The following is a 27,975-nucleotide window of genomic DNA, read 5'->3' as shown; positions in this document are numbered from 1 at the left end:
CTTATGAAACTAAGCAGTGTGGACATGGTGAATTTTGTACTATTTGTAACAGGCAATCTTCACCCAATAGAGCCTTCTTCATCGTCTCTTCCGAATGCTTCCGCCGCCTTCGGCACAACTTTCCTCCGCTCCTCCCTCTTTTTCTTCTTCTTCCTCCTCCTCCTACCGTTCTGAGCGGGTGAAATTCTTCCTATGGGAATGGCTTCTCGGAAGACGGACACGGGACCGGTCATGGCACCGCCTTTGGCGCCGGGATGAATAGCTCCGCCTCAGCCGGTACCTCAGACAGATTTTCCAAGACTCTAGGCTCCCGTATTCCTTTCACCCAGATCGAGGTTGGTTCTCCTGCCTAGATCTCTCAGCTTACAACCCTAGATATTTACCTCTGTCTTTTTTCCCCCCTTTTATATTGTTTCGCATCTCTGTGGATTTCGGATCGTTTAGATTTGATAGGGAGGCGAAATAAATGTCTCAGATAAGTAGTTTGCCCCATTTTGGTTCCTAAAGTAGTAGTGTATCTATCCTATAGAGTTTAGTTGTTTTCCTTGTTAAGTTTTGTCGATAGATCTCGAGTCTGAAGTAGGCAGTACATGCTTGATAGGATGTCGAACTGTTTTTCAGTTGAGACTGTAGTGAAATGAAATATTTGTATATAGTTATGTCAATATCATCTATAATCGGGGTGGGAAATAGGAAACCAACTGTGGATGAAAGTGAGTTGCAACAAGTTGGAATATGAAATCAGATAGCAAGCTGATTTACATGATAAAAAACTATTCTTCGTCAAGACAAGGAAAGAAAAAACTGGTTAATTATGAAGTTGGAATTCGAATTCAAACCATATTTCACTGATTGCCTAACTGAGAACCAGTAATTGATTAATAATTTAATACAATCATCACCAAATCGTGTTAATCCTAACTTTGGGGTTTGACTATTATGGATGTTATTCTCCTTCCATTAAACTCTATGCAAGTTGAAAAACAGAAAACGACAGAGATGCAATTTAGCATGGAACCTGAAATCCAATAGGAAAATGGTTAAATGCATATATAGAACATACCACCAAAATATTGCAAAATGAGAGTTAAAAGTGACTTTTTAAAATAAATATTGCGTTCCAATGGTACAAAGAGTTTAACAGCCTATTGAGATCTGACAACGAACCTGTGCTGTTTATGTACTTCCAAATGCAACACGAAAGTGATCTTATTGTCTGTGCAAGAAGCCTCAAAGCAAGTGAAGGAAAAACTAGGATCTTCTTTTTATTTCTTGATGTCAAAAAGAAAATGAACTAGGAAACCCTTTTAGTTTAAGAAAATCTGGTTCAAAGGTTGTAGCAAGGAATTTAACTCTTAAAAAAGGTTGTGACCCTTTTAAAATATTGGTTAATTTAGAAAATTAAATTTAAGCAAAAAGAAATCCCTTCTCTCCGCTCCACCAATGCTGGACTAAAAAAATTCAAGAAACACTAGGAATTAGTTAAAATCTCTTTTAAATATTAACACACTAAGTTCTAGTTATTGATTAGTATGGAAGAATCGATTTACAAAGCACCTGCATAATGACCATCTCTCAAGCTAAACAATTCTCTGTAGTGGTGGAGCAATTACCTCGCATTTAAATCAGTCTCGTGCTCTTCACTTCTGAAGTCCCCCCTACTTGCTTAACAATTTTGCTTCTTACATTCACACCCTTCCTTCGACCTTGGTCTCATTTCTTTCTTACATTCTTAAGACTACTTGTTCTCTTGCTCTCACCAATGTATACTATTTGTTCTCTTCTTCACCATGCTTCAATCTAGTATTCGCCTTGTATGGTGGGTATTATATTTTGAGGTCAGCTCTCCTTAATTTTTTACTCTCTAATGTTCAAATAGAAATAAATCAACCGATCACAACAGAAATAAGAAAAGCTTTTCCATAATCAAAAGTCAGTGAGTTCATATTTTATAGAAATTTATATTCTTGTTATAAATAGTTTAAGTATGATGATGCTTTTTATCTACACAGACATTATCATTACCCTTTTGATTTGACAAATCACATGAGTAAGGCTCCATCCAATGTGAAGATGTTTTATGAATGTTATACCTGGGCGAAATAATGACAAGCATTAAGGTGAAAGTGCAAATAAAATAGACTAAATTTTCGTTTAATCATCTATGAACTTTGAATTAAATATGATTTTGTTTTTTATAGGAAAAAATAGCTCAAGTACATACAAATCTACCTGAAGGAGTTTCAGATGAGGTGAATATCAATGAAACCTTCTCAAAAGTCATGTAAAAATATTATTAGTTAATCATTGACCAAGAGCCTTGTTATTGAAGTTTGCTTTGTTGCAACTTCACCAAATCAGATGAAATTTTTTAATCAAATTTGGTGTGTAGTATTATATTTTCTCTAAATACTTAAGCACATCTAATATTATCAATGGATGATGAATTGATGTATTTTTTTTTAATGTACTTTGATCAATTTTGAATCCTTTATCAAACTTTTACTTAAACGAGTGGTAAATTAAATTATAATATTTTGTGTAAATTTTATTAGGAAATTTATAATTGATATGAATATTAATTGAAATGATTTTAATATTAAATTAAGTTCAATGTTTGATGTAGGATTATAGAAAATAGATATGTCTAGGCAAGTGAGGATGTTCTGAGACAATAAAATTTATTTTTAGGATAATATTTTGAGACAAGAATGTTTTGTCTCTAAAAGCAAGGTTTAAAATCTCGACCCGTGTCGAGGTTTCAATTCTAGACCAGAATGATACGGTTTCGATAAAACAATTAAACCAGATAACTAAAAAAAATTATAGCGGAGGGTTTTAGGAATATTTAAAATTTTATTAGATTTTTTTAGAATTTTAAATACATTTTTATATATTTTAATAGGATAATTCAAATTTTAAGAAATATATTTGGTTATCTATTTAAGTTAGGGGTTGATCCATTAAAAAAAATAATAACATAACTAAAAGATCAATAAATAAATAGAATTTATTATATATTTTTAAATTTAAAATAAATAAAAAATATATAATTTTATTAGAGTTTAATGAAGCCTTTTTGGATTATATCTATCATAAGTATGAGTTGCTTGAGATAATAGACTTAAGTTCAGTTTTAGTTTCAATTTTAATTAAAAAAATCAAAGCATCGAGACATTGCGACCTCCGGCATGGCCGTTGGAATCGTGCGACCCCTCCGGGGCGACAGGCGCCCCCATGGGGGTCGCGTGCCCTTCTGGCGCAACCGTTGGGGTCGCGCGAGTCTTCTGCGACGACCGCGATGCTTATGTGACGTCTCCACAATTGTCGTTGGGCCTGGTGTCAAGTTGTGTCGGTCGACGAGTGAAACGAATGTTTCGTTCGTTCGACCATCTCAGCACGATATTTCAATCCTTGTCTAAAAGTGAAGTTTTTTTCGATAATATGTCTTATGGATACAAGGATACATGCCTCTAGAAAAAGAATTCTAGTCAATTACATAATTTACTAAGACAATAATATTTACGTAAGTAATATTGCCACATGATATGAAAAACTTTGCCTTATGAAAATAATAATTGCATTTAATCCCATCTCTGAAAATATTCTTGTCTCAAAGAACAGTTTTAGGAGACCCTAGAAATTATTTTATTGTTCTGATAACTGAATTGTTAACACCCGCAAAAATAAAAAATAAAAAATGATTGAATTAATCCTCAAAATTTTCCCTAGCCAACGATTTCAAATCCCATACTAAATGGTGTTTCGCCTAACATCAACTATTTAGTGATCAACCATTATATACTCCTATACAAGTAGAACCAAACTGTACACTAGAAACAAAAGTTTGATAAAAGTTCTTATAGTTGTTGGCCCTAGACAGAGAGAGTTGCAAGATGACCATAATACCAGGACAAATACACAAAAGTTTATCTATATTGAAGGGAGGAAGTTGAAAAAGGACACATGTTGGGTCAAAAACTCACTATTATACTTGCAAAAAACAAAAAAGAGATTGACCTATGCATTTTTTGTTGCTAATGTTGGTAAAAAAAAAATGAGAGGAGCAAAAATAGACAAAAAACGCAATGGAGGGCTTGTGAAAAAGAATTGAGGGTTTGGGGACCAGAGAGGAAGAAGACAAAGGGATAGGATTGATTTTATCTGTTAGAAGAGTTCGCATGACTTTTTCTCTTATGCGGTGGGTGATCAGGATGAGAGGTTATGGATTCCTCTCCCTTCCCATGACATACTTTCTCTAAAATAATCGAACCAAACTGATTTTCCAATGAACCCAACCAAATTCTTCATCAAATTAAATGTGTCCTGTTCAAACTTAAATTAAATTCAAATAAACCTTAATCAACCTAGGCTTAAAATCCACATCATGGAGAGTCACTAACTCTGAATTAATACTCTAATAATGCTCAAAAGAGCATGATAACATGCATTCATCTACAAGGCAAGTTATTATACTGATTTATGAAAATAAAAATAAATTAGTAATTAAGAAACATTTAGAATCTACATGGATAACACAACTCAATATTTTTCTTCATTACTAGCTAGTGAATGACAGGTAAGAAAAAAGATAAGATCAAGGAAATTGAGTAGAAGCAAAAAAAAAAATGTATAAGTGGCAAATTTAGATATTAGATCTAAGGAAAGATAAAGCTAAGAAGACCAGAGATTTGTGTATTGGATACCATGACAACAAGACAAATAAAATAAAAACAAACAACAAAGCGATCTGGATAAGCTATCACAAGGAGAAGTCATATGAGATCTATATGAACTGATATGGTGGTATTAACAAAATTTATCTTAGGAAGAGTTGTGAATCTTTGCACGAACAAATGTAACTTGAGGCCAGTGTAAATTCATATTGGGACAGTGAATTTCTCGATTATGATGAGATTTAGCCATGGTGTTTTGAAATTTTGGTGATGTGATTAAGTCAGACATTTATATTTGATCTTTTGGCATCAAGTGTGCATGACTTATCTAGACAATTAGAGTTTGATGTAATCAAGCTTATATGATAGAATTCATAGATTGAGTATAGATCTTTGAGAAGCTTCAAACTAATGAATAATCAACAAGCTTGATGATGTTGTAACATTAAATTTGCTTTGGGATGTAGTTTGAGATTATATTAATATTGTGATAGCCTAGGTACCTAGAGCTTGGAAGCGTTCTGGGATGTTCTCAAGTCGTGTTTGTGGATGATTCATCCCAAAACATAGGGTGGGTAATTTACAGGGAGACTAAAAACACTGGTAGTCAACAAGAGGCTATTTTCTAGGCGACAGAAGTTGCTATTTGAGCTCCAGTTGGTTGGAATGATTATTAATCAATTGAAATACTTTTTGTTTGACTGAAGATGTTATCATTAGATCCGCCATTTACATTTATCTAATCAATTGAACAAGGTTAGCAGTGGAGCTGACAAATTTCAACTTTTTGGACGTGAATGTTGAACCATAGTATATAAGGCCTTTTGGAAATGCTTTGAGCATCGATCTACTCTATTTTCAAGAGGTTTTACTGTGATTCGTTGCTATTAAGTGTTTAAAGCATATCTAAGATTTTGAACAAGTTTCAAGGCTATAACTTATCCATTCAAGCACTTTGATAATCGTCTCTTTTCCTTGTATTTTTATTTTCTCTTGGGAGAATTCATGAAAAAGTTTTTAATAAGATCTTTGTCTTGCTGCAAGTTCATTGTTGTGTTCAAACTTGCTTGCTTATAGAAATTCTTTTGATTTGTGTCAAGGTTTCATATTTATTTCTTTCTTCTTTCCCTGTGCTAAAGCAAATATATCCTTAGAAATTAAGGTAGAAAGGGACTCTATTAAAGAGATGGTTTTGATTCCAAGTTAATTCTTTATTTCTTTCTTCTTTCCCTACTCTCAAGTAAATATGCTTTTTAACATTAAGGCGGAAAGGAACTCTAGAAAAGGGATTAGTCTAATACCAAATTAAATTGGGCAAATGGTAAAATAGTGTCTCTTTTTTTCTAAATCACTAGTCATCGCATATATGTGTTACATGTGTAATATAATATGAATACGCGTAAATTAATTCCCTAGGTCTGCAAGGGTGACGCTGACTCTCTCTCATAAAAAATTAATTTATTTTTTTATATTAGATATTACACTGATAAGAACAGATATTATATTTGATCTTAGCTAAAAGACTGAGATAGACATGATTTCTAACGTCACAAGCCTAAGGTATTTATAAAAGTTTCTTCGCTCGCAATGTTATCAATCCTAAGATGTGAGATTAAAGAGAACCATGACAGTACATATTTTTTTATATGAAAAATAACTAGAGAAAAAATTACTAACAAGTAGAGATGACAATGGGATGGGGTGGGGGCGGGTTTGTCATCCCCATCCCCGCTCCGTCTTCATTTTTTCGGGTTCGGGGATTCCCCGAACCCTAACCACGGGGATCAAATCTATCCCCGAACCCGAACCCACGGGGATCAAATCTCCATCCCTGCCCCATTCCCAAATTTAATTTATATTATTATTATTATTATTATTTTATTATTATTAATGATAATATTAATATCAATAATAATAATATTATTATTAATATTTTCAAAAAATTTAATATTAATATTAACACCATTATTAATACTTTTTAAAAAATCTTATTATTATTTATTAATATTAATAATAATAATATTCGGGGTGGGTTCGGGGATGGAGATAGTATTCTCATACTCGTCCTAAACCCGTCCCATCCCCGAAAAAATCGAGAATCCCCATCCCCGTTTCGGATTTTCCCCGCGGGGCCCCGCACCCGTGGGGAAAATTATCAACCCGCGGGAAAAATTGTCATCCCTACTAACAAGTCTTAAAATTATTTCCAGTGTGAAAAGAAAAAAAAATATTAATGTAATTTAATTTTAAGCTTCACCAAAATTAGTTATTAAAGGATTTAGATTCCTAATTAAATAATAAGATTAAGATGGCGTACCACTTTATTTTTTATCAAAAAAGCATCTTACCCCATGTATAATTACCCAACTTCCCTTCGATACAGTATTTGCATCTGACATGCACCTTTCTCTTAAAATCTCACTTAAATTTTGATACGGAGTTGTATTATAGTAACTATGAAACCATAGTTGCTATGTAGTTGTATCTGTTACGATTTCGTAGCTGCTACAACTACAATGAAGAGTGGTGAGTTAAGGCGTCGATGAAGGATTTTTCAAATCTATTCTCGTCATGTCTTGTATTAATTAGGCTGACATATTGTTAACCACACATTTCTAATATGTAAATATTTTTTCATCAAACCCTGTTAGTTACTAATGCAAGGAGTTCTTTTAGCAAAGTCATAATTTTCATTTGAAGAATTAGGCAAAAATCTAATCAGCTTTTTGAGAGAATTTAAAAAGATGAAAAACTCACATCAGATTAGTTTATAGTAATAGACTCAAAGATGCACACGTTGGATTAGTTTCTCGACCAAAACTCAGATTAGTTTATTATAAATGAACTCAAAGATGTACACATCAGATTAGTTTATCAGAAACAAACTTAAAGATGCACATATCAGATTAATTTCTCGACTTGGACTCGAATTAGTTTATCATAAACGAACTCAAAGATGCACACATTGAATTAGTTTCTTGATCCATAATGATCCATTCTTAGATTCAAAAAATGTCGTTTAAAGTAGAGGGTTCCAAAGAACTTTAGTCTTTTTTATTTAGGTTATAGCTGCTACAATTGAGTAGCAGCTACGATGACGTAGTTGTTACAATGCGAATATTTAGGTGGAAATATAGGTGGGAGATGTGTGTCTGTTAGAAGCACACACGTGTCAAAAGTAGGTAGTATATCATAGTTTATTTGTGTCATTTTAAGAGGATGAATGCCCATTTGATAAAAAAATCAACATAGGGCGTCTCTTTGACGATTCGGTAAAAAAACATAAAGTGTCATCATAGAACTAAACACATTGAATCAACAATCTTAATTAGCCTAATATATATCTCCTAACACATGGCATATCATTGTCCTCACCTTTTTTGCTTGTTTGGTTATTGCATCGGGACAGGGTTAAGTTGCTAGTGTGGGGGCAAAGTTGTTATCTTAGAATCTCCGCAAAGCTGAGGGAAAAAAGTCTCCCCTTGCACTGACCAACTATAATTTCTCAATTTACCTCCTCACAGTTGATCATAGAGCCGGTTGTGTGGAGCCATGGCCATTGGGATGATGGATTGTTTGCTACCATTGCTTGTTTGATTCTTGAATTCTTCTTTTTTGACCTCACAGCCAACTTAAAAACTTTCCTTCTCAACCACTATATTGAAATCTTCTCGTTGACATAAAATCTGATAATTAAATCTCTACGGCTCAATTCATACCATGGAACACATCAAATTCCGTTGTTTTTGTTTGATTATGACAATTAGTGCGTGAACAGACCACAAAAGTCACCGACCAAACCCTCTAAGTCTGCCTTAATGACAGCCATAAACATGTTCTTTGATCGTGGTCTCAATTATAACACGTGCATGCTTCACTTTGAACTTTTCAATGATGCATAGAGAACTTTGACTTGCAACAAGTTTATTCATTTGAAACTCTTAAAAATTTCTTTGGATCTTGTGCTAACTTTAGGTTTAATGAGATGGAAGGCAAAATAGGCTCATTTCTAATCTGTTGACCGGGACAGGTTGATTAGATTTCTGTGGCTGCCTTCTTCTTGCTTCCTTACAACCTACTTATTTGCTTTGTTAGGTGTGTGGTGCAAAGACCACCGTGGCATTTTAGTCGATTATAGGTCGCACTTAGTGACCCATGATTTTTCGGCTCAGTAGGCCTTAACTTGCCACAAATTGTATTCTTGTTTCGGTAGCGATTGCTTTATCCAGAGTTGGCTAACAATTGTAAGTGCGATGAAAATTGAATTAGGTGAGTCAAGCCGAGCGGTTGATCAATCTATGATGGTATCTCTCTGTGTGGTATCACTTACATCTCAAGACGAGATAGATACTATAGTACAAACCTCTAGATTTGCGGCACAAAAAGATATGTCCCTGAGATAGATATGAAACAAGATGCTTCCTTTCTCAAGGAGCAAAGCCACATGTATAGTTATTGCATTTGATTGATACCTAAAAGGAGGAAAAGAACATTAAGAAGCTAAAAATATTCCAGCCAAGTGTCCAGCGAGTGAATTGCATGAGCAAGTAAAATTAATCTATATATATATATATATATAGTCGATCCAATACAAAAGTTATGATACATCAAGATCTACTCCAACACATAGTACAGTTATCATTGAATATAATCCCAGTAGATAGTTCCAAGGTCTGAGATTTTAGTTTGGCAAAAGTCCAAGTACACACATTTTTTCCTAAGGTTGAGTAAAGATGAACTCTAGTTTAGAAACCGACTTACAAGAAAAACCTAGTCCTAGGCATACTTGTCATAGAGTCGTTAACTTATACGTATCAACTAGCAAATAAATAATATCCCAATGTACTAATGGAACTCCTAAGGATGTGATCTTGGATGATCTTGCTCTATTTGTGTTTGAACCTGGTTACTTTTGTTTCAAATAATGAAATATAATCTGTGGAATATCTCATGCTAAAATATAAAAATGTAATAGCTTGACATTATTATCCATTATAATTGCTCTCAGAAAATCCAACGGATATATAAGGTCCAAAATGATCCAAAGTCCGAACTAAGACGGTCAAATAGAGCATATTGTGATTTGTGACCCGAAAGCGGAAGCCATAGGGACGTATTTGCATGGACCAGGAAGGACCGCGCCAAGGAAACCATGCAAGGGCAAGTGTACGTTAGGACATACGTGTCACGCTAGAAGCCAGGCATGGCACTTGCAGCAGATTTCATTTGATTTTATTTTTTCTAAATAGTATAAAATAAATTGTTTGTATATATATATTAAAGATGTGAAATAGAAGGCAATGCATACACGGCACGAGTCTACTTAATGAGCCACCGTTTGGATGGCATTTAAAGAACAGCAGTTGCGAGGGTTAAAATGGCGGAAAGGTTAATGATCTTTGAATTCGAATAAGTTAAATCTTGAGGGTTAAAATGAAAATATTTCCTATTTAAATAATGAGAACAGGAGACGAAAATTGTATATGAAATGGGATTAAATTAAAAGCCCTTTTCCTTCTTCTCGAACTACCTAAGATTATACACGACCGTCCCTGTGCTTAATCTTATATATCGCGATCCATTTCGTCCTTCGCTTTCGCTGCTTCTGTTGATATTCATATTATTTCAACTTCGACATTGAAAGGAGAGCTGTTGAAGGTGGATCGACGGCATGGAAAGAGGCCTCTTCCTCCCGATGACCAGCCAGAGGAGGAAGAGGCGAAGGCGGAGGAGGAAGGAGGGAGCGAGCGGCGCGTCGCCTTCTCGTCGGCGCGCGCCGAGGAGGACGCCTTCGCCATGGTCTCGGCCCTCTCACGCGTGATCAGCTCCGACGCCGGCGAGGAAGGAGGCGAACCGTCGGCGGCGGGCGGGTCGGCGCCGCGGGTGGCGGAGAGTTCCTCCTCTGCGGTGGAAGCTGGGCCCCGCCCAGCCCCAGAAGAAGATCAAGGTATGCTTATTTATTAGTTTCTGAATTTATTTTTTTTGAGCTAATTAATCTAATTAAGCATCTAAAGTGCGCCCTGATCGAATTAATTCAGGACAAATATATCTCTGATAGTTAAAGGTTTAGTTAATAAATTTAACATTCATTAAATTTTCATCTGTGGTTAAAATTTAATCGGTTTAGTTTTTTGATGCGCATAAGTATTATATTAGCATTTTAATAAATATAATAATTTTATTAACAGATCATATTATTTTAGTGTAATGGTAAGTATATATAATATAAATAATTTTAAATGTTACTAAATTTAAATAAATTTGTTTATTTTTATTTAAAAAACAATAAAAAAATCAAATAATAATAATAATAATAAAATTAAAAATTATGGTCGACATTAAACCACCCAATGTTAACACTGCTCGATGTTAACAGGGAGCCGGAGGCGACACTACAGGGGTGTGCGGCAGCGGCCGTGGGGAAAGTGGGCAGCGGAGATACGCGATCCGAAGAAGGCGGCGCGGGTGTGGCTCGGCACCTTCGACACTGCCGAGGACGCCGCCGTCGCCTACGACGAGGCCGCGCTGCGCTTCAAGGGCACCAAAGCCAAGCTCAACTTCCCCGAGCGCGTCCAGGGCCGCATCTCCCACCTCCTCGCCGCCCAGCGCCCTCCTCCGGCGCCACCTTCAATCCCTCCTCCTCCTCCGCCGGTCTCCTACCCGGACCTGCTGCAGTACGCCCAGCTGCTGCAGAGCAGCACAGAGGAAGAGCAAGCGGCGGCTGCCGCGGCTGCTGCGGCGGGGCTAACGTACGCCGTCGGCAGCTCGTTCTCCTCGAGCGGGCCTTCGTTTGAGCCTTACATGCAAGAGCAGTTCTTGGGCTTCTCCTCTCAGCCTCATTCTCAATTCATCAGTTTTTACTCATCGCCATCACCATCAACTTCATCTTCCACCTCCTCCTCCTCCTCCTCTTCTTCTCAGTATAGTAGTTACAGGAGTTCTTTCTCTTCTTCGTCCACCTCCTCCTCTTCCTCTTCTTCTCAGTATAGTAGTTACAGGAGTTCTTTCTCTTCCTCCTCCTCCTCCTCCTCCTCTTCCAGTACGAGTTCATGGGCACATGGCGAGCCAAAGGACAAAGATAGCAGCAGACAGAGTCGATGAATAATTCTGACAAGTGATCGATCGAAGCTACGATTTAATTGAGTTGCGTTAATGTGTTTATTTTATTGGTTCAGTGAATTGTGCTAGTTTGTTTGATGAATTCGCAAGTACAGATGAGATAATAAATTTTGTGATCGATAGAATGCTGCTAGTTTTTTTTTCCCTTCTTCCATTGTTATTTGCTTACATGTGATATCTGAGTAATAAACTTTTGTTGTAGAAATTCTTAGCAATTTTGCTGATGGAATGTGATCGATCACGATGAAAATAATGAAAATTTATCCAAGCTTTTCTGTATGATTTAGGTCCTCAATAGCGATGAATCCAACAAATACGATTTGGCCACTTGATAATGATGAATCCCGATAGTGCAAATGAGTACTTGATTTGGAAATTTAGGATTGATTGAGTGAAAAATTAGTTAAAATGGTTAGATGTAGGAAGAAATTCTTAAATATATGAACTTCTTCCCTAAAACTTAAAATTATGGATGTCAATTCAGATGTGTTTGTTATCTTAAAATAATTTCAATCCGAATCTGATCCAATTGGAAGTCAACCTTAAATCCGAATCCGATCAATCCATCTGACCCAAAAAGAATTATCGTATTTTTATTATTTTCTTATAAATTTTTACTTTTATTATTTATGTATATAAAAAGCCGAAGCCGAACTCGATTAGAAACTAAATCAACCCAAAATTCTTAATTCGAATATGATCCGAACCTAAAAATTTTGAGTCTAAATTTGACTTTTGAAGATCGATTCAGATTGAATTATTATATTATATTTATTTTTAACACCCCTACTTAAAATGATCCTGAGTTAAAGACTAACACATGTATCCGCCCTTTTCTTATAAATCATAATTCGATATTGACATACAAAAGCTAAAAAAAAACAACTACAATGGTACATAAAAACATAGTATTTTATAAAACATAATGTTCTATTTATAAAAGCAACAGCATTTCTTAACTCCTTTTATTTCTTTTATTTTTACTTAAATGCATATATTTTTGTAAATGTTTTATTTATTTAAATTAATATTTTAAATAAATTATAAGTTAAAAAGTGTCTTTTAATTAGACTCGATACAAAATTCAAAAGCAACAACAGTACATTCAAGGCATTCGATTCATGATCTTTTGTTCTTCGTAATTACTCATTCTATGACCTTTGCTTATTTTAAAGATTTAATTGTTGTGTGTAGGTCAAGTCTTTTTTTTAAAATGATTTATTATTCAAAAGTGTCTGGAAAATCAAAAAATAATGATTAGTATTTTTATTTCAAATTGTTAAATCAAGTCAACATTTCATTATTCCCCCCTAAAAAAAACTTAGGTAAATTTAAAATTTATAAAAGATTGGTAAGGGTAAGACTAAGGGCAAGGGGTAGAGGCAGGGTGTAAATAAATTGAATCGAGCCGAATATCTAAAAAAAATATAAGACTCGAATTCGACTCGAAATAGGTATATTCAAGTTCGAACTCGATTCGAAGCTAAAAAATTTTAAAATTTTTTATTTGAGTTTGGTTCGAATTAGGGCTCCAGTTCAAGTTCGATTTGAAAGATCCGAACATGTTCACAAGCTATTCAAATTATTATTCGAAAATAGATATTCGGAAGGTTCGAAATTTATTTATTTAATATATATTTAATTTATATTAATAAAAAATTAAGGTCCGCGAGCAGCTCGTGAATTATCGAACAATATAATTTAGGTTGAACTCTCGAAAAAAAGTTTGAACATGCTCGAGTTTGACTCGAATTTGATAAATTCAAATACGAATCAAATCATTTTCGAGACGACTCAAAAAGTTAACGAGTCGACTCAATTCTTTTGCACCCCTAGGTAGAGCATCCCCAAACACACTAAGGGGGCGTTTGGTTTGCGTTTTCCACGTTCATTTTTAAGAAAATGTGAAAACGTTTTCTAAGAAAATGAAAAACACGGAAAAGTCATTTTCTGAAAAACGTGCGTTTTTTCAGAAAATGAAAATGAAAATGAGACAAATCAAACGCCCCTTGAGATTTTTGAAAATTTTTTTTCTTCTATAATTTGTCAAAAACTTATTACCATTATGAGAATATTTTTAAAAAAAAACTAAATAAATTATAGTAAAAAATGATTATAACACATCTAGATATTTGAAGCAGGGTGAAAAGTGTTTTTTTTTTAAAAAACATATATTAAAATTTAAGCTCTATTCTATTACAATAAATTTATCATCTTTTAATCAACTTAACATCTAATTTTTCGTGTCGAGGCTAATAAATGATATGTTTGAATTGAATACAATTCAAATATAATAAAGTTGAATGGACCACATTGCTAAGCCCATAAATTTGACCACGTTAATTAAATTACAAATTATCGTGGACCATTTTTTTTAATTACAAATAAATTAAGTCGAAGATTAGGCCAGCTAATTATTCGTGGACCAACGAAACCAGAGTCTAGTAAAATAACCTTTTGCCCCCGGGTGTATGATGAAGAGAATGACGTTACATTGTAATTAAGAGATTTATGATTTAATTTTTAACTACGATGTATTTATAAGATTTTTTCCTCAAGATCATTATCTTAGATTAAGTGTTATCTATATTTTTTAGTCAGACTGTCCTTAATTTATTTATGGTCATAATTTCTAACCGAACAACTAATTACAAAATTAATTATTAATTAAAATCCCATTTGCACGCATACAAGGTATTTTAATTAGTCACGTAGACACATTTCACTGGTTCATTAATTTAGTATTAATTCCGTTTCTGGAAAGTTCCCCGAGTAATATAATTAATTTTCCGGGGGTTTGTACCATAATTAAACCACACAATTGGAATCTTTGACCCACCGATTTGACCCAAACACTAATTAATAAAATGATTGGACTATATTGAAATTAGGTCTAACTCGAGTTAGACCGAATAGCATTGGATGATATAATTTGATTTGGATAATAGTATTGCATAATTCCAAAGAAAACAACAGTCATTAGTAGTCAAGCTTCAAATAATTGGGACTAACATAATTGATGATTGACAACGACAAACATTATGAAATAGTCCATATTATATAATCTTATGTAGATACAATAATCATCTGGGGCGGGATTGAGTTAGTGGTTTTTTTTTTTGCCCAAATAATAAGAGAAACCAGATTTAAATTCTAAATGAGATGAATATTTACCGTGCATAAGTTTTTCTTCGAATTTATTCAATATGATTATAAAAGAAAAAGAAAATAGAACAGTTTGTTGAGGATGAATCAGCTGCCTCGACATAAATACATAATGTTTTAAGTTCCAGTCCACATCAAGGACTTCATTAGCCATGGAAAAATGTCTTCCCCAAACACTGATACTACACGCCAAGTAATGCGCAAATCCCTGTCATCGAGTGTTTGGTGGCCTGCCACCCAAAAAACTTGACTCTGGAGAGGATGGTGGCCATGCTAAAGAATGCTGACTGTAGTTTGGTGGCGAGAAACACGTTTGTGTTTATTTTATCATTGATATTCAAAGAAAACAACTGCATGGAGATGATGAAGAAGAAGAAGAAGAAGAATGGATGCATAATTTGTTTTTAAGAGGAGAGAAAGGAGACCACAGAACTCTGCATTCTGTCCAGTGCCAGAATGAGTGCTGTGAATGAATTATTGCCCTCACTTTCTTGGTTGTTTTTGTTTTCTTGTTCAGAGAATGATGCCTGGTCTATGATGATAACCCTGCAGTAAAGTTGGAATTCAGAAAAAAGAGAGGAAGATTACAAAGCAGAAGTCAGCAGGAATCATCCACTACTGAGTTGTGTATATCGAGGCATACGGACATTCAACTTTTGGTGCTAAATTTACAGAGTAACCAGTTACGGATGAGACTTTGGTTCATACTCTAGCTCACGAAAAGTAGGCATATTATAAGATCTCCATTTTTGAATTCAACTGTTGAGATGGCCGAGTTGGTCTAAGGCGCCAGATTAAGGTTCTGGTCCGAAAGGGCGTGGGTTCAAATCCCACTCTCAACAAACAACTATGTCTACCCTTTTTTCGTGGGCTCATTTTGTAAAAGGATTTCGGCCTAATTAAAGTTACATGGGCCCATTTTGTAAAGGGCGAAGTTACTTGTGATCCACTCATGAACTGGAGTTCGGCCCAACCAAGGCAGGCGCAAAAACAAGATAAATTGAAATAAAATAATTTTTAACATTCATCTTATTATTTTTTTTTTCTTTCTCAAAGGCTATTCATTTTTATTAAATAATTGTATTTCGAAAAAAAAAAATCTCTTGCGCGGCAGTACAATTAATTTTAAATGCAACGTGATTAATTTATTGAAAGCCATAAAGTGGGTAATGGATTTAATAACCATAAATGTTAAACTCGTTCTAATTTCTATTTTTTAATTTTTTTCTACTTTTTTTTATCATTATTTTCTCATTAAACTTGCATTTTGCTTTTCAGTGTTTGGATTTAGTGAAAATTACATATATGGACTCGGGGGCGCCTGCCCGAATGCACGATCCCAAAGCGCGTTAAATTTCCCAGAAAACGCGTCAAATTTCTTGGAGAAATTCGAAAATAACACAAATATCGAGGAGGATCATTCATTTGTGGCACGGGACAAACGCCGGAAGGAGGAGGAGGAGAGACGGAGAAGAGGTTCTTTTCTTGCTGATGTTGTCGCCATATCGATCGGGGTTCCTCCTTCAAGTTTGTGGTTCGTCTTCCTCACCCTCATGGTTCCTTCGTTTCTGTACCTCTCAATTTCGGTCGATTGTGGTTAGCCTCTTTGTTTGTTCTTGGGAGGATCTCGTAGTTCCAGTTTGAGCATCCATGTTGGCTCCCTTCTCCTGTTCGTGGTTTTTGGGTTCCTGGATGATGCTTATTTGTAATACCCATGGGTCATGTAGCTAAAGCAGATTGGAGGTATGAGGTTTCGTGTAGATGACTTCAAATAGTTGGGACAGAGAAGGGTTGTTGTTGATTATGATCTTATTAGTATTATTATTTACGTTGATGGATAAGCAAGATGAGCAAGCTTTCAATCTGTCCTCTTCTTTGTTTGATTGGGAGGGTAGCAGGGTTGATGGATCTTGATTATCATAACGACATACTAAAGCGATGTATCCGACTCTAGCCTCCCAATTGCACAAGCAATATCTGTGTTCTTATATTTCTATTAAATATTTCCATATGCCCGCCCATACAATGCGTGAGACATCATGATTCTTATTCCACTTGCTCAAGGTTTTGGATTTTTATTTTGACTTGATGCTGCTGCAGCACGGCATTGGTGCTTATAAGCTAGGAAGTAATAGTTTTGAATGTGTCTTTTCCCTGCTTTTGGACTAGATTGCTTTGCTCCATTGATTTGGATATATTTACACACATAACAAAGTTCTAAATAGTAACACAAACTTACTTGAGCACAAGAATGAGAACTCAATGGTACAAAGAGTTTAACAGCCTATTGAGATCTGACAACGAACCTGTGCTGTTTATGTACTTCCAAATGCAACACGAAAGTGATCTTATTGTCTGTGCAAGAAGCCTCAAAGCAAGTGAAGGAAAAACTAGGATCTTCTTTTTATTTCTTGATGTCAAAAAGAAAATGAACTAGGAAACCCTTTTAGTTTAAGAAAATCTGGTTCAAAGGTTGTAGCAAGGAATTTAACTCTTAAAAAAGGTTGTGACCCTTTTAAAATATTGGTTAATTTAGAAAATTAAATTTAAGCAAAAAGAAATCCCTTCTCTCCGCTCCACCAATGCTGGACTAAAAAAATTCAAGAAACACTAGGAATTAGTTAAAATCTCTTTTAAATATTAACACACTAAGTTCTAGTTATTGATTAGTATGGAAGAATCGATTTACAAAGCACCTGCATAATGACCATCTCTCAAGCTAAACAATTCTCTGTAGTGGTGGAGCAATTACCTCGCATTTAAATCAGTCTCGTGCTCTTCACTTCTGAAGTCCCCCCTACTTGCTTAACAATTTTGCTTCTTACATTCACACCCTTCCTTCGACCTTGGTCTCATTTCTTTCTTACATTCTTAAGACTACTTGTTCTCTTGCTCTCACCAATGTATACTATTTGTTCTCTTCTTCACCATGCTTCAATCTAGTATTCGCCTTGTATGGTGGGTATTATATTTTGAGGTCAGCTCTCCTTAATTTTTTACTCTCTAATGTTCAAATAGAAATAAATCAACCGATCACAACAGAAATAAGAAAAGCTTTTCCATAATCAAAAGTCAGTGAGTTCATATTTTATAGAAATTTATATTCTTGTTATAAATAGTTTAAGTATGATGATGCTTTTTATCTACACAGACATTATCATTACCCTTTTGATTTGACAAATCACATGAGTAAGGCTCCATCCAATGTGAAGATGTTTTATGAATGTTATACCTGGGCGAAATAATGACAAGCATTAAGGTGAAAGTGCAAATAAAATAGACTAAATTTTCGTTTAATCATCTATGAACTTTGAATTAAATATGATTTTGTTTTTTATAGGAAAAAATAGCTCAAGTACATACAAATCTACCTGAAGGAGTTTCAGATGAGGTGAATATCAATGAAACCTTCTCAAAAGTCATGTAAAAATATTATTAGTTAATCATTGACCAAGAGCCTTGTTATTGAAGTTTGCTTTGTTGCAACTTCACCAAATCAGATGAAATTTTTTAATCAAATTTGGTGTGTAGTATTATATTTTCTCTAAATACTTAAGCACATCTAATATTATCAATGGATGATGAATTGATGTATTTTTTTTTAATGTACTTTGATCAATTTTGAATCCTTTATCAAACTTTTACTTAAACGAGTGGTAAATTAAATTATAATATTTTGTGTAAATTTTATTAGGAAATTTATAATTGATATGAATATTAATTGAAATGATTTTAATATTAAATTAAGTTCAATGTTTGATGTAGGATTATAGAAAATAGATATGTCTAGGCAAGTGAGGATGTTCTGAGACAATAAAATTTATTTTTAGGATAATATTTTGAGACAAGAATGTTTTGTCTCTAAAAGCAAGGTTTAAAATCTCGACCCGTGTCGAGGTTTCAATTCTAGACCAGAATGATACGGTTTCGATAAAACAATTAAACCAGATAACTAAAAAAAATTATAGCGGAGGGTTTTAGGAATATTTAAAATTTTATTAGATTTTTTTAGAATTTTAAATACATTTTTATATATTTTAATAGGATAATTCAAATTTTAAGAAATATATTTGGTTATCTATTTAAGTTAGGGGTTGATCCATTAAAAAAAATAATAACATAACTAAAAGATCAATAAATAAATAAATATGATTTATTATATATTTTTAAATTTAAAATAAATAAAAAATATATAATTTTATTAGAGTTTAATGAAGCCTTTTTGGATTATATCTATCATAAGTATGAGTTGCTTGAGATAATAGACTTAAGTTCAGTTTTAGTTTCAATTTTAATTAAAAAAAATCAACGCATCGAGACATTGCGACCTCCGACATGGCCGTTGGAATCGTGCGACCCCTCCAGGGCGACAAGCGCCCCCGTGGGGGTCGCGTGCCCTTCTAGCGCAACCGTTGGGGTCGCGCGAGTCTTCTGCGGCTACCGCGATGCTTATGTGACGTCTCCACAATTGTCGTTGGGACTGGTGTCAAGTTGTGCCGGTCGACGAGTGAAACGAATGTTTCGTTCGTTCGACCATCTCAGCACGATATTTCAATCCTTGTCTAAAAGTGAAGTTTTTTTCGATAATATGTCTTATGGATACAAGGATACATGCCTCTAGAAAAAGAATTCTAGTCAATTACATAATTTACTAAGACAATAATATTTACGTAAGTAATATTGCCACATGATATGAAAAACTTTGCCTTATGAAAATAATAATTGCATTTAATCCCATCTCTGAAAATATTCTTGTCTCAAAGAACAGTTTTAGGAGACCCTAGAAATTATTTTATTGTTCTGATAACTGAATTGTTAACACCCGCAAAAATAAAAAATAAAAAATGATTGAATTAATCCTCAAAATTTTCCCTAGCCAACGATTTCAAATCCCATACTAAATGGTGTTTCGCCTAACATCAACTATTTAGTGATCAACCATTATATACTCCTATACAAGTAGAACCAAACTGTACACTAGAAACAAAGTTTGATAAAAGTTCTTATAGTTGTTGGCCCTAGACAGAGAGAGTTGCAAGATGACCATAATACCAGGACAAATACACAAAAGTTTATCTATATTGAAGGGAGGAAGTTGAAAAAGGACACATGTTGGGTCAAAAACTCACTATTATACTTGCAAAAAACAAAAAAGAGATTGACCTATGCATTTTTTGTTGCTAATGTTGGTAAAAAAAAAATGAGAGGAGCAAAAATAGACAAAAAACGCAATGGAGGGCTTGTGAAAAAGAATTGAGGGTTTGGGGACCAGAGAGGAAGAAGACAAAGGGATAGGATTGATTTTATCTGTTAGAAGAGTTCGCATGACTTTTTCTCTTATGCGGTGGGTGATCAGGATGAGAGGTTATGGATTCCTCTCCCTTCCCATGACATACTTTCTCTAAAATAATCGAACCAAACTGATTTTCCAATGAACCCAACCAAATTCTTCATCAAATTAAATGTGTCCTGTTCAAACTTAAATTAAATTCAAATAAACCTTAATCAACCTAGGCTTAAAATCCACATCATGGAGAGTCACTAACTCTGAATTAATACTCTAATAATGCTCAAAAGAGCATGATAACATGCATTCATCTACAAGGCAAGTTATTATACTGATTTATGAAAATAAAAATAAATTAGTAATTAAGAAACATTTAGAATCTACATGGATAACACAACTCAATATTTTTCTTCATTACTAGCTAGTGAATGACAGGTAAGAAAAAAGATAAGATCAAGGAAATTGAGTAGAAGCAAAAAAAAAAATGTATAAGTGGCAAATTTAGATATTAGATCTAAGGAAAGATAAAGCTAAGAAGACCAGAGATTTGTGTATTGGATACCATGACAACAAGACAAATAAAATAAAAACAAACAACAAAGCGATCTGGATAAGCTATCACAAGGAGAAGTCATATGAGATCTATATGAACTGATATGGTGGTATTAACAAAATTTATCTTAGGAAGAGTTGTGAATCTTTGCACGAACAAATGTAACTTGAGGCCAGTGTAAATTCATATTGGGACAGTGAATTTCTCGATTATGATGAGATTTAGCCATGGTGTTTTGAAATTTTGGTGATGTGATTAAGTCAGACATTTATATTTGATCTTTTGGCATCAAGTGTGCATGACTTATCTAGACAATTAGAGTTTGATGTAATCAAGCTTATATGATAGAATTCATAGATTGAGTATAGATCTTTGAGAAGCTTCAAACTAATGAATAATCAACAAGCTTGATGATGTTGTAACATTAAATTTGCTTTGGGATGTAGTTTGAGATTATATTAATATTGTGATAGCCTAGGTACCTAGAGCTTGGAAGCGTTCTGGGATGTTCTCAAGTCGTGTTTGTGGATGATTCATCCCAAAACATAGGGTGGGTAATTTACAGGGAGACTAAAAACACTGGTAGTCAACAAGAGGCTATTTTCTAGGCGACAGAAGTTGCTATTTGAGCTCCAGTTGGTTGGAATGATTATTAATCAATTGAAATACTTTTTGTTTGACTGAAGATGTTATCATTAGATCCGCCATTTACATTTATCTAATCAATTGAACAAGGTTAGCAGTGGAGCTGACAAATTTCAACTTTTTGGACGTGAATGTTGAACCATAGTATATAAGGCCTTTTGGAAATGCTTTGAGCATCGATCTACTCTATTTTCAAGAGGTTTTACTGTGATTCGTTGCTATTAAGTGTTTAAAGCATATCTAAGATTTTGAACAAGTTTCAAGGCTATAACTTATCCATTCAAGCACTTTGATAATCGTCTCTTTTCCTTGTATTTTTATTTTCTCTTGGGAGAATTCATGAAAAAGTTTTTAATAAGATCTTTGTCTTGCTGCAAGTTCATTGTTGTGTTCAAACTTGCTTGCTTATAGAAATTCTTTTGATTTGTGTCAAGGTTTCATATTTATTTCTTTCTTCTTTCCCTGTGCTAAAGCAAATATATCCTTAGAAATTAAGGTAGAAAGGGACTCTATTAAAGAGATGGTTTTGATTCCAAGTTAATTCTTTATTTCTTTCTTCTTTCCCTACTCTCAAGTAAATATGCTTTTTAACATTAAGGCGGAAAGGAACTCTAGAAAAGGGATTAGTCTAATACCAAATTAAATTGGGCAAATGGTAAAATAGTGTCTCTTTTTTTCTAAATCACTAGTCATCGCATATATGTGTTACATGTGTAATATAATATGAATACGCGTAAATTAATTCCCTAGGTCTGCAAGGGTGACGCTGACTCTCTCTATAAAAAATTAATTTATAGTTATATTAGATATTTCTCTTTTATAAATGTTGTTTTACATTTGATCGTTGCTATTAATATTTGAGTTGAAAAGTCTTGAGGAAGGTATTATTTATTTACAGGCAATTAACCCCTCTCCTCTTACTGGCCCCGCAACAACAAGAGATGACAATGGGGCAGGGTGGAAACGGGTTTGTCATCCCCATCCCCGCCTCCAAATTTCATCTCCGGCCCGAACCCCATAATTTCGAGTTCGGGAAATCTCCAAACCCGAACCATAGGGGATCAAATCTCCATCCTCAGCCACATTCCCAATTTAATTTCCATATTAATTTATTATTATTATTTTATTATTAATATTAATATCAATATTAATAATAATATTATTATTAATACTTTTAAAAAAATCTTATTATTATTTATTAATATTAATAATAATAATATTCGGGGTGGGTTCGGGGATGGAGATAGTATTCTCATACTGCCCTAAACCCGTCCCATCCCCGAAAAAATCGAGAATCCCATCCCGTTTCGGATTTTCCCCGCGGGGCCCCGCACCCGTGGGGAAAATTATCAACCCGCGGGAAAAATTGTCATCCCTACTAACAAGTCTTAAAATTATTTCCAGTGTGAAAAGAAAAAAAAATATTAATGTAATTTAATTTTAAGCTTCACCAAAATTAGTTATTAAAGGATTTAGATTCCTAATTAAATAATAAGATTAAGATGGCGTACCACTTTATTTTTTATCAAAAAAGCATCTTACCCCATGTATAATTACCCAACTTCCCTTCGATACAGTATTTGCATCTGACATGCACCTTTCTCTTAAAATCTCACTTAAATTTTGATACGGAGTTGTATTATAGTAACTATGAAACCATAGTTGCTATGTAGTTGTATCTGTTACGATTTCGTAGCTGCTACAACTACAATGAAGAGTGGTGAGTTAAGGCGTCGATGAAGGATTTTTCAAATCTATTCTCGTCATGTCTTGTATTAATTAGGCTGACATATTGTTAACCACACATTTCTAATATGTAAATATTTTTTCATCAAACCCTGTTAGTTACTAATGCAAGGAGTTCTTTTAGCAAAGTCATAATTTTCATTTGAAGAATTAGGCAAAAATCTAATCAGCTTTTTGAGAGAATTTAAAAAGATGAAAAACTCACATCAGATTAGTTTATAGTAATAGACTCAAAGATGCACACGTTGGATTAGTTTCTCGACCAAAACTCAGATTAGTTTATTATAAATGAACTCAAAGATGTACACATCAGATTAGTTTATCAGAAACAAACTTAAAGATGCACATATCAGATTAATTTCTCGACTTGGACTCGAATTAGTTTATCATAAACGAACTCAAAGATGCACACATTGAATTAGTTTCTTGATCCATAATGATCCATTCTTAGATTCAAAAAATGTCGTTTAAAGTAGAGGGTTCCAAAGAACTTTAGTCTTTTTTATTTAGGTTATAGCTGCTACAATTGAGTAGCAGCTACGATGACGTAGTTGTTACAATGCGAATATTTAGGTGGAAATATAGGTGGGAGATGTGTGTCTGTTAGAAGCACACACGTGTCAAAAGTAGGTAGTATATCATAGTTTATTTGTGTCATTTTAAGAGGATGAATGCCCATTTGATAAAAAAATCAACATAGGGCGTCTCTTTGACGATTCGGTAAAAAAACATAAAGTGTCATCATAGAACTAAACACATTGAATCAACAATCTTAATTAGCCTAATATATATCTCCTAACACATGGCATATCATTGTCCTCACCTTTTTGCTTGTTTGGTTATTGCATCGGGACAGGGTTAAGTTGCTAGTGTGGGGGCAAAGTTGTTATCTTAGAATCTCCGCAAAGCTGAGGGAAAAAAGTCTCCCTTGCACTGACCAACTATAATTTCTCAATTTACCTCCTCACAATTTATCATAGAGCCGGCCGTGTGGAGCTGTTGGGATGACGGATTGTTTGCTACCATTGCTTGTTTGGTTCTTGAATTCTTCTTTTTTGACCTCACAGCCAACTTAAAAACTTTCCTTCTCAACCACTATATTGAAATCTTCTCGTTGACATAAAATCTGATAATTAAATCTCTACGGCTCAATTCATACCATGGAACACATCAAATTCCGTTGTTTTTGTTTGATTATGACAATTAGTGCGTGAACAGACCACAAAAGTCACCGACCAAACCCTCTAAGTCTGCCTTAATGACAGCCATAAACATGTTCTTTGATCGTGGTCTCAATTATAACACGTGCATGCTTCACTTTGAACTTTTCAATGATGCATAGAGAACTTTGACTTGCAACAAGTTTATTCATTTGAAACTCTTAAAAATTTCTTTGGATCTTGTGCTAACTTTAGGTTTAATGAGATGGAAGGCAAAATAGGCTCATTTCTAATCTGTTGACCGGGACAGGTTGATTAGATTTCTGTGGCTGCCTTCTTCTTGCTTCCTTACAACCTACTTATTTGCTTTGTTAGGTGTGTGGTGCAAAGACCACCGTGGCATTTTAGTCGATTATAGGTCGCACTTAGTGACCCATGATTTTTCGGCTCAGTAGGCCTTAACTTGCCACAAATTGTATTCTTGTTTCGGTAGCGATTGCTTTATCCAGAGTTGGCTAACAATTGTAAGTGCGATGAAAATTGAATTAGGTGAGTCAAGCCGAGCGGTTGATCAATCTATGATGGTATCTCTCTGTGTGGTATCACTTACATCTCAAGACGAGATAGATACTATAGTACAAACCTCTAGATTTGCGGCACAAAAAGATATGTCCCTGAGATAGATATGAAACAAGATGCTTCCTTTCTCAAGGAGCAAAGCCACATGTATAGTTATTGCATTTGATTGATACCTAAAAGGAGGAAAAGAACATTAAGAAGCTAAAAATATTCCAGCCAAGTGTCCAGCGAGTGAATTGCATGAGCAAGTAAAATTAATCTATATATATATATATATATAGTCGATCCAATACAAAAGTTATGATACATCAAGATCTACTCCAACACATAGTACAGTTATCATTGAATATAATCCCAGTAGATAGTTCCAAGGTCTGAGATTTTAGTTTGGCAAAAGTCCAAGTACACACATTTTTTCCTAAGGTTGAGTAAAGATGAACTCTAGTTTAGAAACCGACTTACAAGAAAAACCTAGTCCTAGGCATACTTGTCATAGAGTCGTTAACTTATACGTATCAACTAGCAAATAAATAATATCCCAATGTACTAATGGAACTCCTAAGGATGTGATCTTGGATGATCTTGCTCTATTTGTGTTTGAACCTGGTTACTTTTGTTTCAAATAATGAAATATAATCTGTGGAATATCTCATGCTAAAATATAAAAATGTAATAGCTTGACATTATTATCCATTATAATTGCTCTCAGAAAATCCAACGGATATATAAGGTCCAAAATGATCCAAAGTCCGAACTAAGACGGTCAAATAGAGCATATTGTGATTTGTGACCCGAAAGCGGAAGCCATAGGGACGTATTTGCATGGACCAGGAAGGACCGCGCCAAGGAAACCATGCAAGGGCAAGTGTACGTTAGGACATACGTGTCACGCTAGAAGCCAGGCATGGCACTTGCAGCAGATTTCATTTGATTTTATTTTTTCTAAATAGTATAAAATAAATTGTTTGTATATATATATTAAAGATGTGAAATAGAAGGCAATGCATACACGGCACGAGTCTACTTAATGAGCCACCGTTTGGATGGCATTTAAAGAACAGCAGTTGCGAGGGTTAAAATGGCGGAAAGGTTAATGATCTTTGAATTCGAATAAGTTAAATCTTGAGGGTTAAAATGAAAATATTTCCTATTTAAATAATGAGAACAGGAGACGAAAATTGTATATGAAATGGGATTAAATTAAAAGCCCTTTTCCTTCTTCTCGAACTACCTAAGATTATACACGACCGTCCCTGTGCTTAATCTTATATATCGCGATCCATTTCGTCCTTCGCTTTCGCTGCTTCTGTTGATATTCATATTATTTCAACTTCGACATTGAAAGGAGAGCTGTTGAAGGTGGATCGACGGCATGGAAAGAGGCCTCTTCCTCCCGATGACCAGCCAGAGGAGGAAGAGGCGAAGGCGGAGGAGGAAGGAGGGAGCGAGCGGCGCGTCGCCTTCTCGTCGGCGCGCGCCGAGGAGGACGCCTTCGCCATGGTCTCGGCCCTCTCACGCGTGATCAGCTCCGACGCCGGCGAGGAAGGAGGCGAACCGTCGGCGGCGGGCGGGTCGGCGCCGCGGGTGGCGGAGAGTTCCTCCTCTGCGGTGGAAGCTGGGCCCCACCCAGCCCCAGAAGAAGATCAAGGTATGCTTATTTATTAGTTTCTGAATTTATTTTTTTTGAGCTAATTAATCTAATTAAGCATCTAAAGTGCGCCCTGATCGAATTAATTCAGGACAAATATATCTCTGATAGTTAAAGGTTTAGTTAATAAATTTAACATTCATTAAATTTTCATCTGTGGTTAAAATTTAATCGGTTTAGTTTTTTGATGCGCATAAGTATTATATTAGCATTTTAATAAATATAATAATTTTATTAACAGATCATATTATTTTAGTGTAATGGTAAGTATATATAATATAAATAATTTTAAATGTTACTAAATTTAAATAAATTTGTTTATTTTTATTTAAAAAACAATAAAAAAATCAAATAATAATAATAATAATAAAATTAAAAATTATGGTCGACATTAAACCACCCAATGTTAACACTGCTCGATGTTAACAGGGAGCCGGAGGCGACACTACAGGGGTGTGCGGCAGCGGCCGTGGGGAAAGTGGGCAGCGGAGATACGCGATCCGAAGAAGGCGGCGCGGGTGTGGCTCGGCACCTTCGACACTGCCGAGGACGCCGCCGTCGCCTACGACGAGGCCGCGCTGCGCTTCAAGGGCACCAAAGCCAAGCTCAACTTCCCCGAGCGCGTCCAGGGCCGCATCTCCCACCTCCTCGCCGCCCAGCGCCCTCCTCCGGCGCCACCTTCAATCCCTCCTCCTCCTCCGCCGGTCTCCTACCCGGACCTGCTGCAGTACGCCCAGCTGCTGCAGAGCAGCACAGAGGAAGAGCAAGCGGCGGCTGCCGCGGCTGCTGCGGCGGGGCTAACGTACGCCGTCGGCAGCTCGTTCTCCTCGAGCGGGCCTTCGTTTGAGCCTTACATGCAAGAGCAGTTCTTGGGCTTCTCCTCTCAGCCTCATTCTCAATTCATCAGTTTTTACTCATCGCCATCACCATCAACTTCATCTTCCACCTCCTCCTCCTCCTCCTCTTCTTCTCAGTATAGTAGTTACAGGAGTTCTTTCTCTTCTTCGTCCACCTCCTCCTCTTCCTCTTCTTCTCAGTATAGTAGTTACAGGAGTTCTTTCTCTTCCTCCTCCTCCTCCTCCTCCTCTTCCAGTACGAGTTCATGGGCACATGGCGAGCCAAAGGACAAAGATAGCAGCAGACAGAGTCGATGAATAATTCTGACAAGTGATCGATCGAAGCTACGATTTAATTGAGTTGCGTTAATGTGTTTATTTTATTGGTTCAGTGAATTGTGCTAGTTTGTTTGATGAATTCGCAAGTACAGATGAGATAATAAATTTTGTGATCGATAGAATGCTGCTAGTTTTTTTTTCCCTTCTTCCATTGTTATTTGCTTACATGTGATATCTGAGTAATAAACTTTTGTTGTAGAAATTCTTAGCAATTTTGCTGAT

General features: G+C 35.1%; 2 protein-coding genes, 1 long non-coding RNA gene, 1 other non-coding gene and 1 pseudogene across 6 annotated transcripts; 4 read left to right on the top strand and 1 right to left on the bottom strand.

Annotated features, from left to right (window-relative positions):
- The first annotated feature begins 35 nt into the window (after positions 1–35).
- On the top strand, positions 36–12,000 carry LOC122002332 (ethylene-responsive transcription factor ERF113-like). Of its 3 annotated transcripts, XM_042557463.1 has the most exons (5): positions 36–335; positions 2,013–2,120; positions 2,202–2,252; positions 10,321–10,623; positions 11,053–12,000. In XM_042557463.1, exons 4-5 carry the CDS (start codon positions 10,473–10,475, stop codon positions 11,775–11,777), a joined length of 876 nt encoding a protein of 291 aa, XP_042413397.1. In that variant the 5' UTR covers positions 36–335; positions 2,013–2,120; positions 2,202–2,252; positions 10,321–10,472; the 3' UTR covers positions 11,778–12,000. The 3 variants fall into 3 exon arrangements, with proteins under 3 accessions (XP_042413397.1, XP_042413398.1, XP_042413399.1); XM_042557464.1 differs by lacking the exons at positions 2,013–2,120; positions 2,202–2,252; XM_042557465.1 differs by lacking the exons at positions 2,013–2,120; positions 2,202–2,252 and having other exon boundaries at positions 9,685–10,623.
- Positions 6,098–6,212, bottom strand: LOC122003322 (annotated as a pseudogene).
- Positions 12,001–15,721: 3,721 nt separating the features above from the next.
- TRNAL-AAG lies at positions 15,722–15,802 on the top strand. Its single transcript has one exon. It is a non-coding gene; the product is annotated as a tRNA-Leu (tRNA).
- A 1,429-nt stretch (positions 15,803–17,231) lies between these two features.
- On the top strand, positions 17,232–18,554 carry LOC122000443. Its single transcript, XR_006117132.1, has 2 exons — positions 17,232–18,219; positions 18,301–18,554. It is a non-coding gene; the product is annotated as an uncharacterized LOC122000443 (long non-coding RNA).
- A 6,639-nt stretch (positions 18,555–25,193) lies between these two features.
- On the top strand, positions 25,194–27,955 carry LOC122002329 (ethylene-responsive transcription factor ERF113-like). The gene is made up of 2 exons (XM_042557460.1): positions 25,194–26,578; positions 27,008–27,955. Exons 1-2 carry the CDS (start codon positions 26,428–26,430, stop codon positions 27,730–27,732), a joined length of 876 nt encoding a protein of 291 aa, XP_042413394.1. The 5' UTR covers positions 25,194–26,427; the 3' UTR covers positions 27,733–27,955.
- Positions 27,956–27,975: the final 20 nt, after the last annotated feature.

This window comes from Zingiber officinale, chromosome 7A, assembly GCF_018446385.1.
Source record: "Zingiber officinale cultivar Zhangliang chromosome 7A, Zo_v1.1, whole genome shotgun sequence".
In the NCBI taxonomy this organism is placed as follows: Eukaryota; Viridiplantae; Streptophyta; class Magnoliopsida; order Zingiberales; family Zingiberaceae; genus Zingiber; species Zingiber officinale.
Note: the sequence above shows the minus strand (reverse complement) of the source record. Positions and strands in the feature narration are given on the sequence as shown.

Excerpts from the sequence above, each read along its gene's own strand:
- LOC122002332 (XM_042557464.1), top strand. The coding sequence starts at position 10,473 with ATGGTCTCGGCCCTCTCACGCGTGATCAGCTCCGACGCCGGCGAGGAA. Across the intron at positions 10,624-11,052 it reads AGCCCCAGAAGAAGATCAAG|GGAGCCGGAGGCGACACTAC; the intron begins GTATGCTTATTT and ends CGATGTTAACAG.
- LOC122002329 (XM_042557460.1), top strand. The coding sequence starts at position 26,428 with ATGGTCTCGGCCCTCTCACGCGTGATCAGCTCCGACGCCGGCGAGGAA. Across the intron at positions 26,579-27,007 it reads AGCCCCAGAAGAAGATCAAG|GGAGCCGGAGGCGACACTAC; the intron begins GTATGCTTATTT and ends CGATGTTAACAG.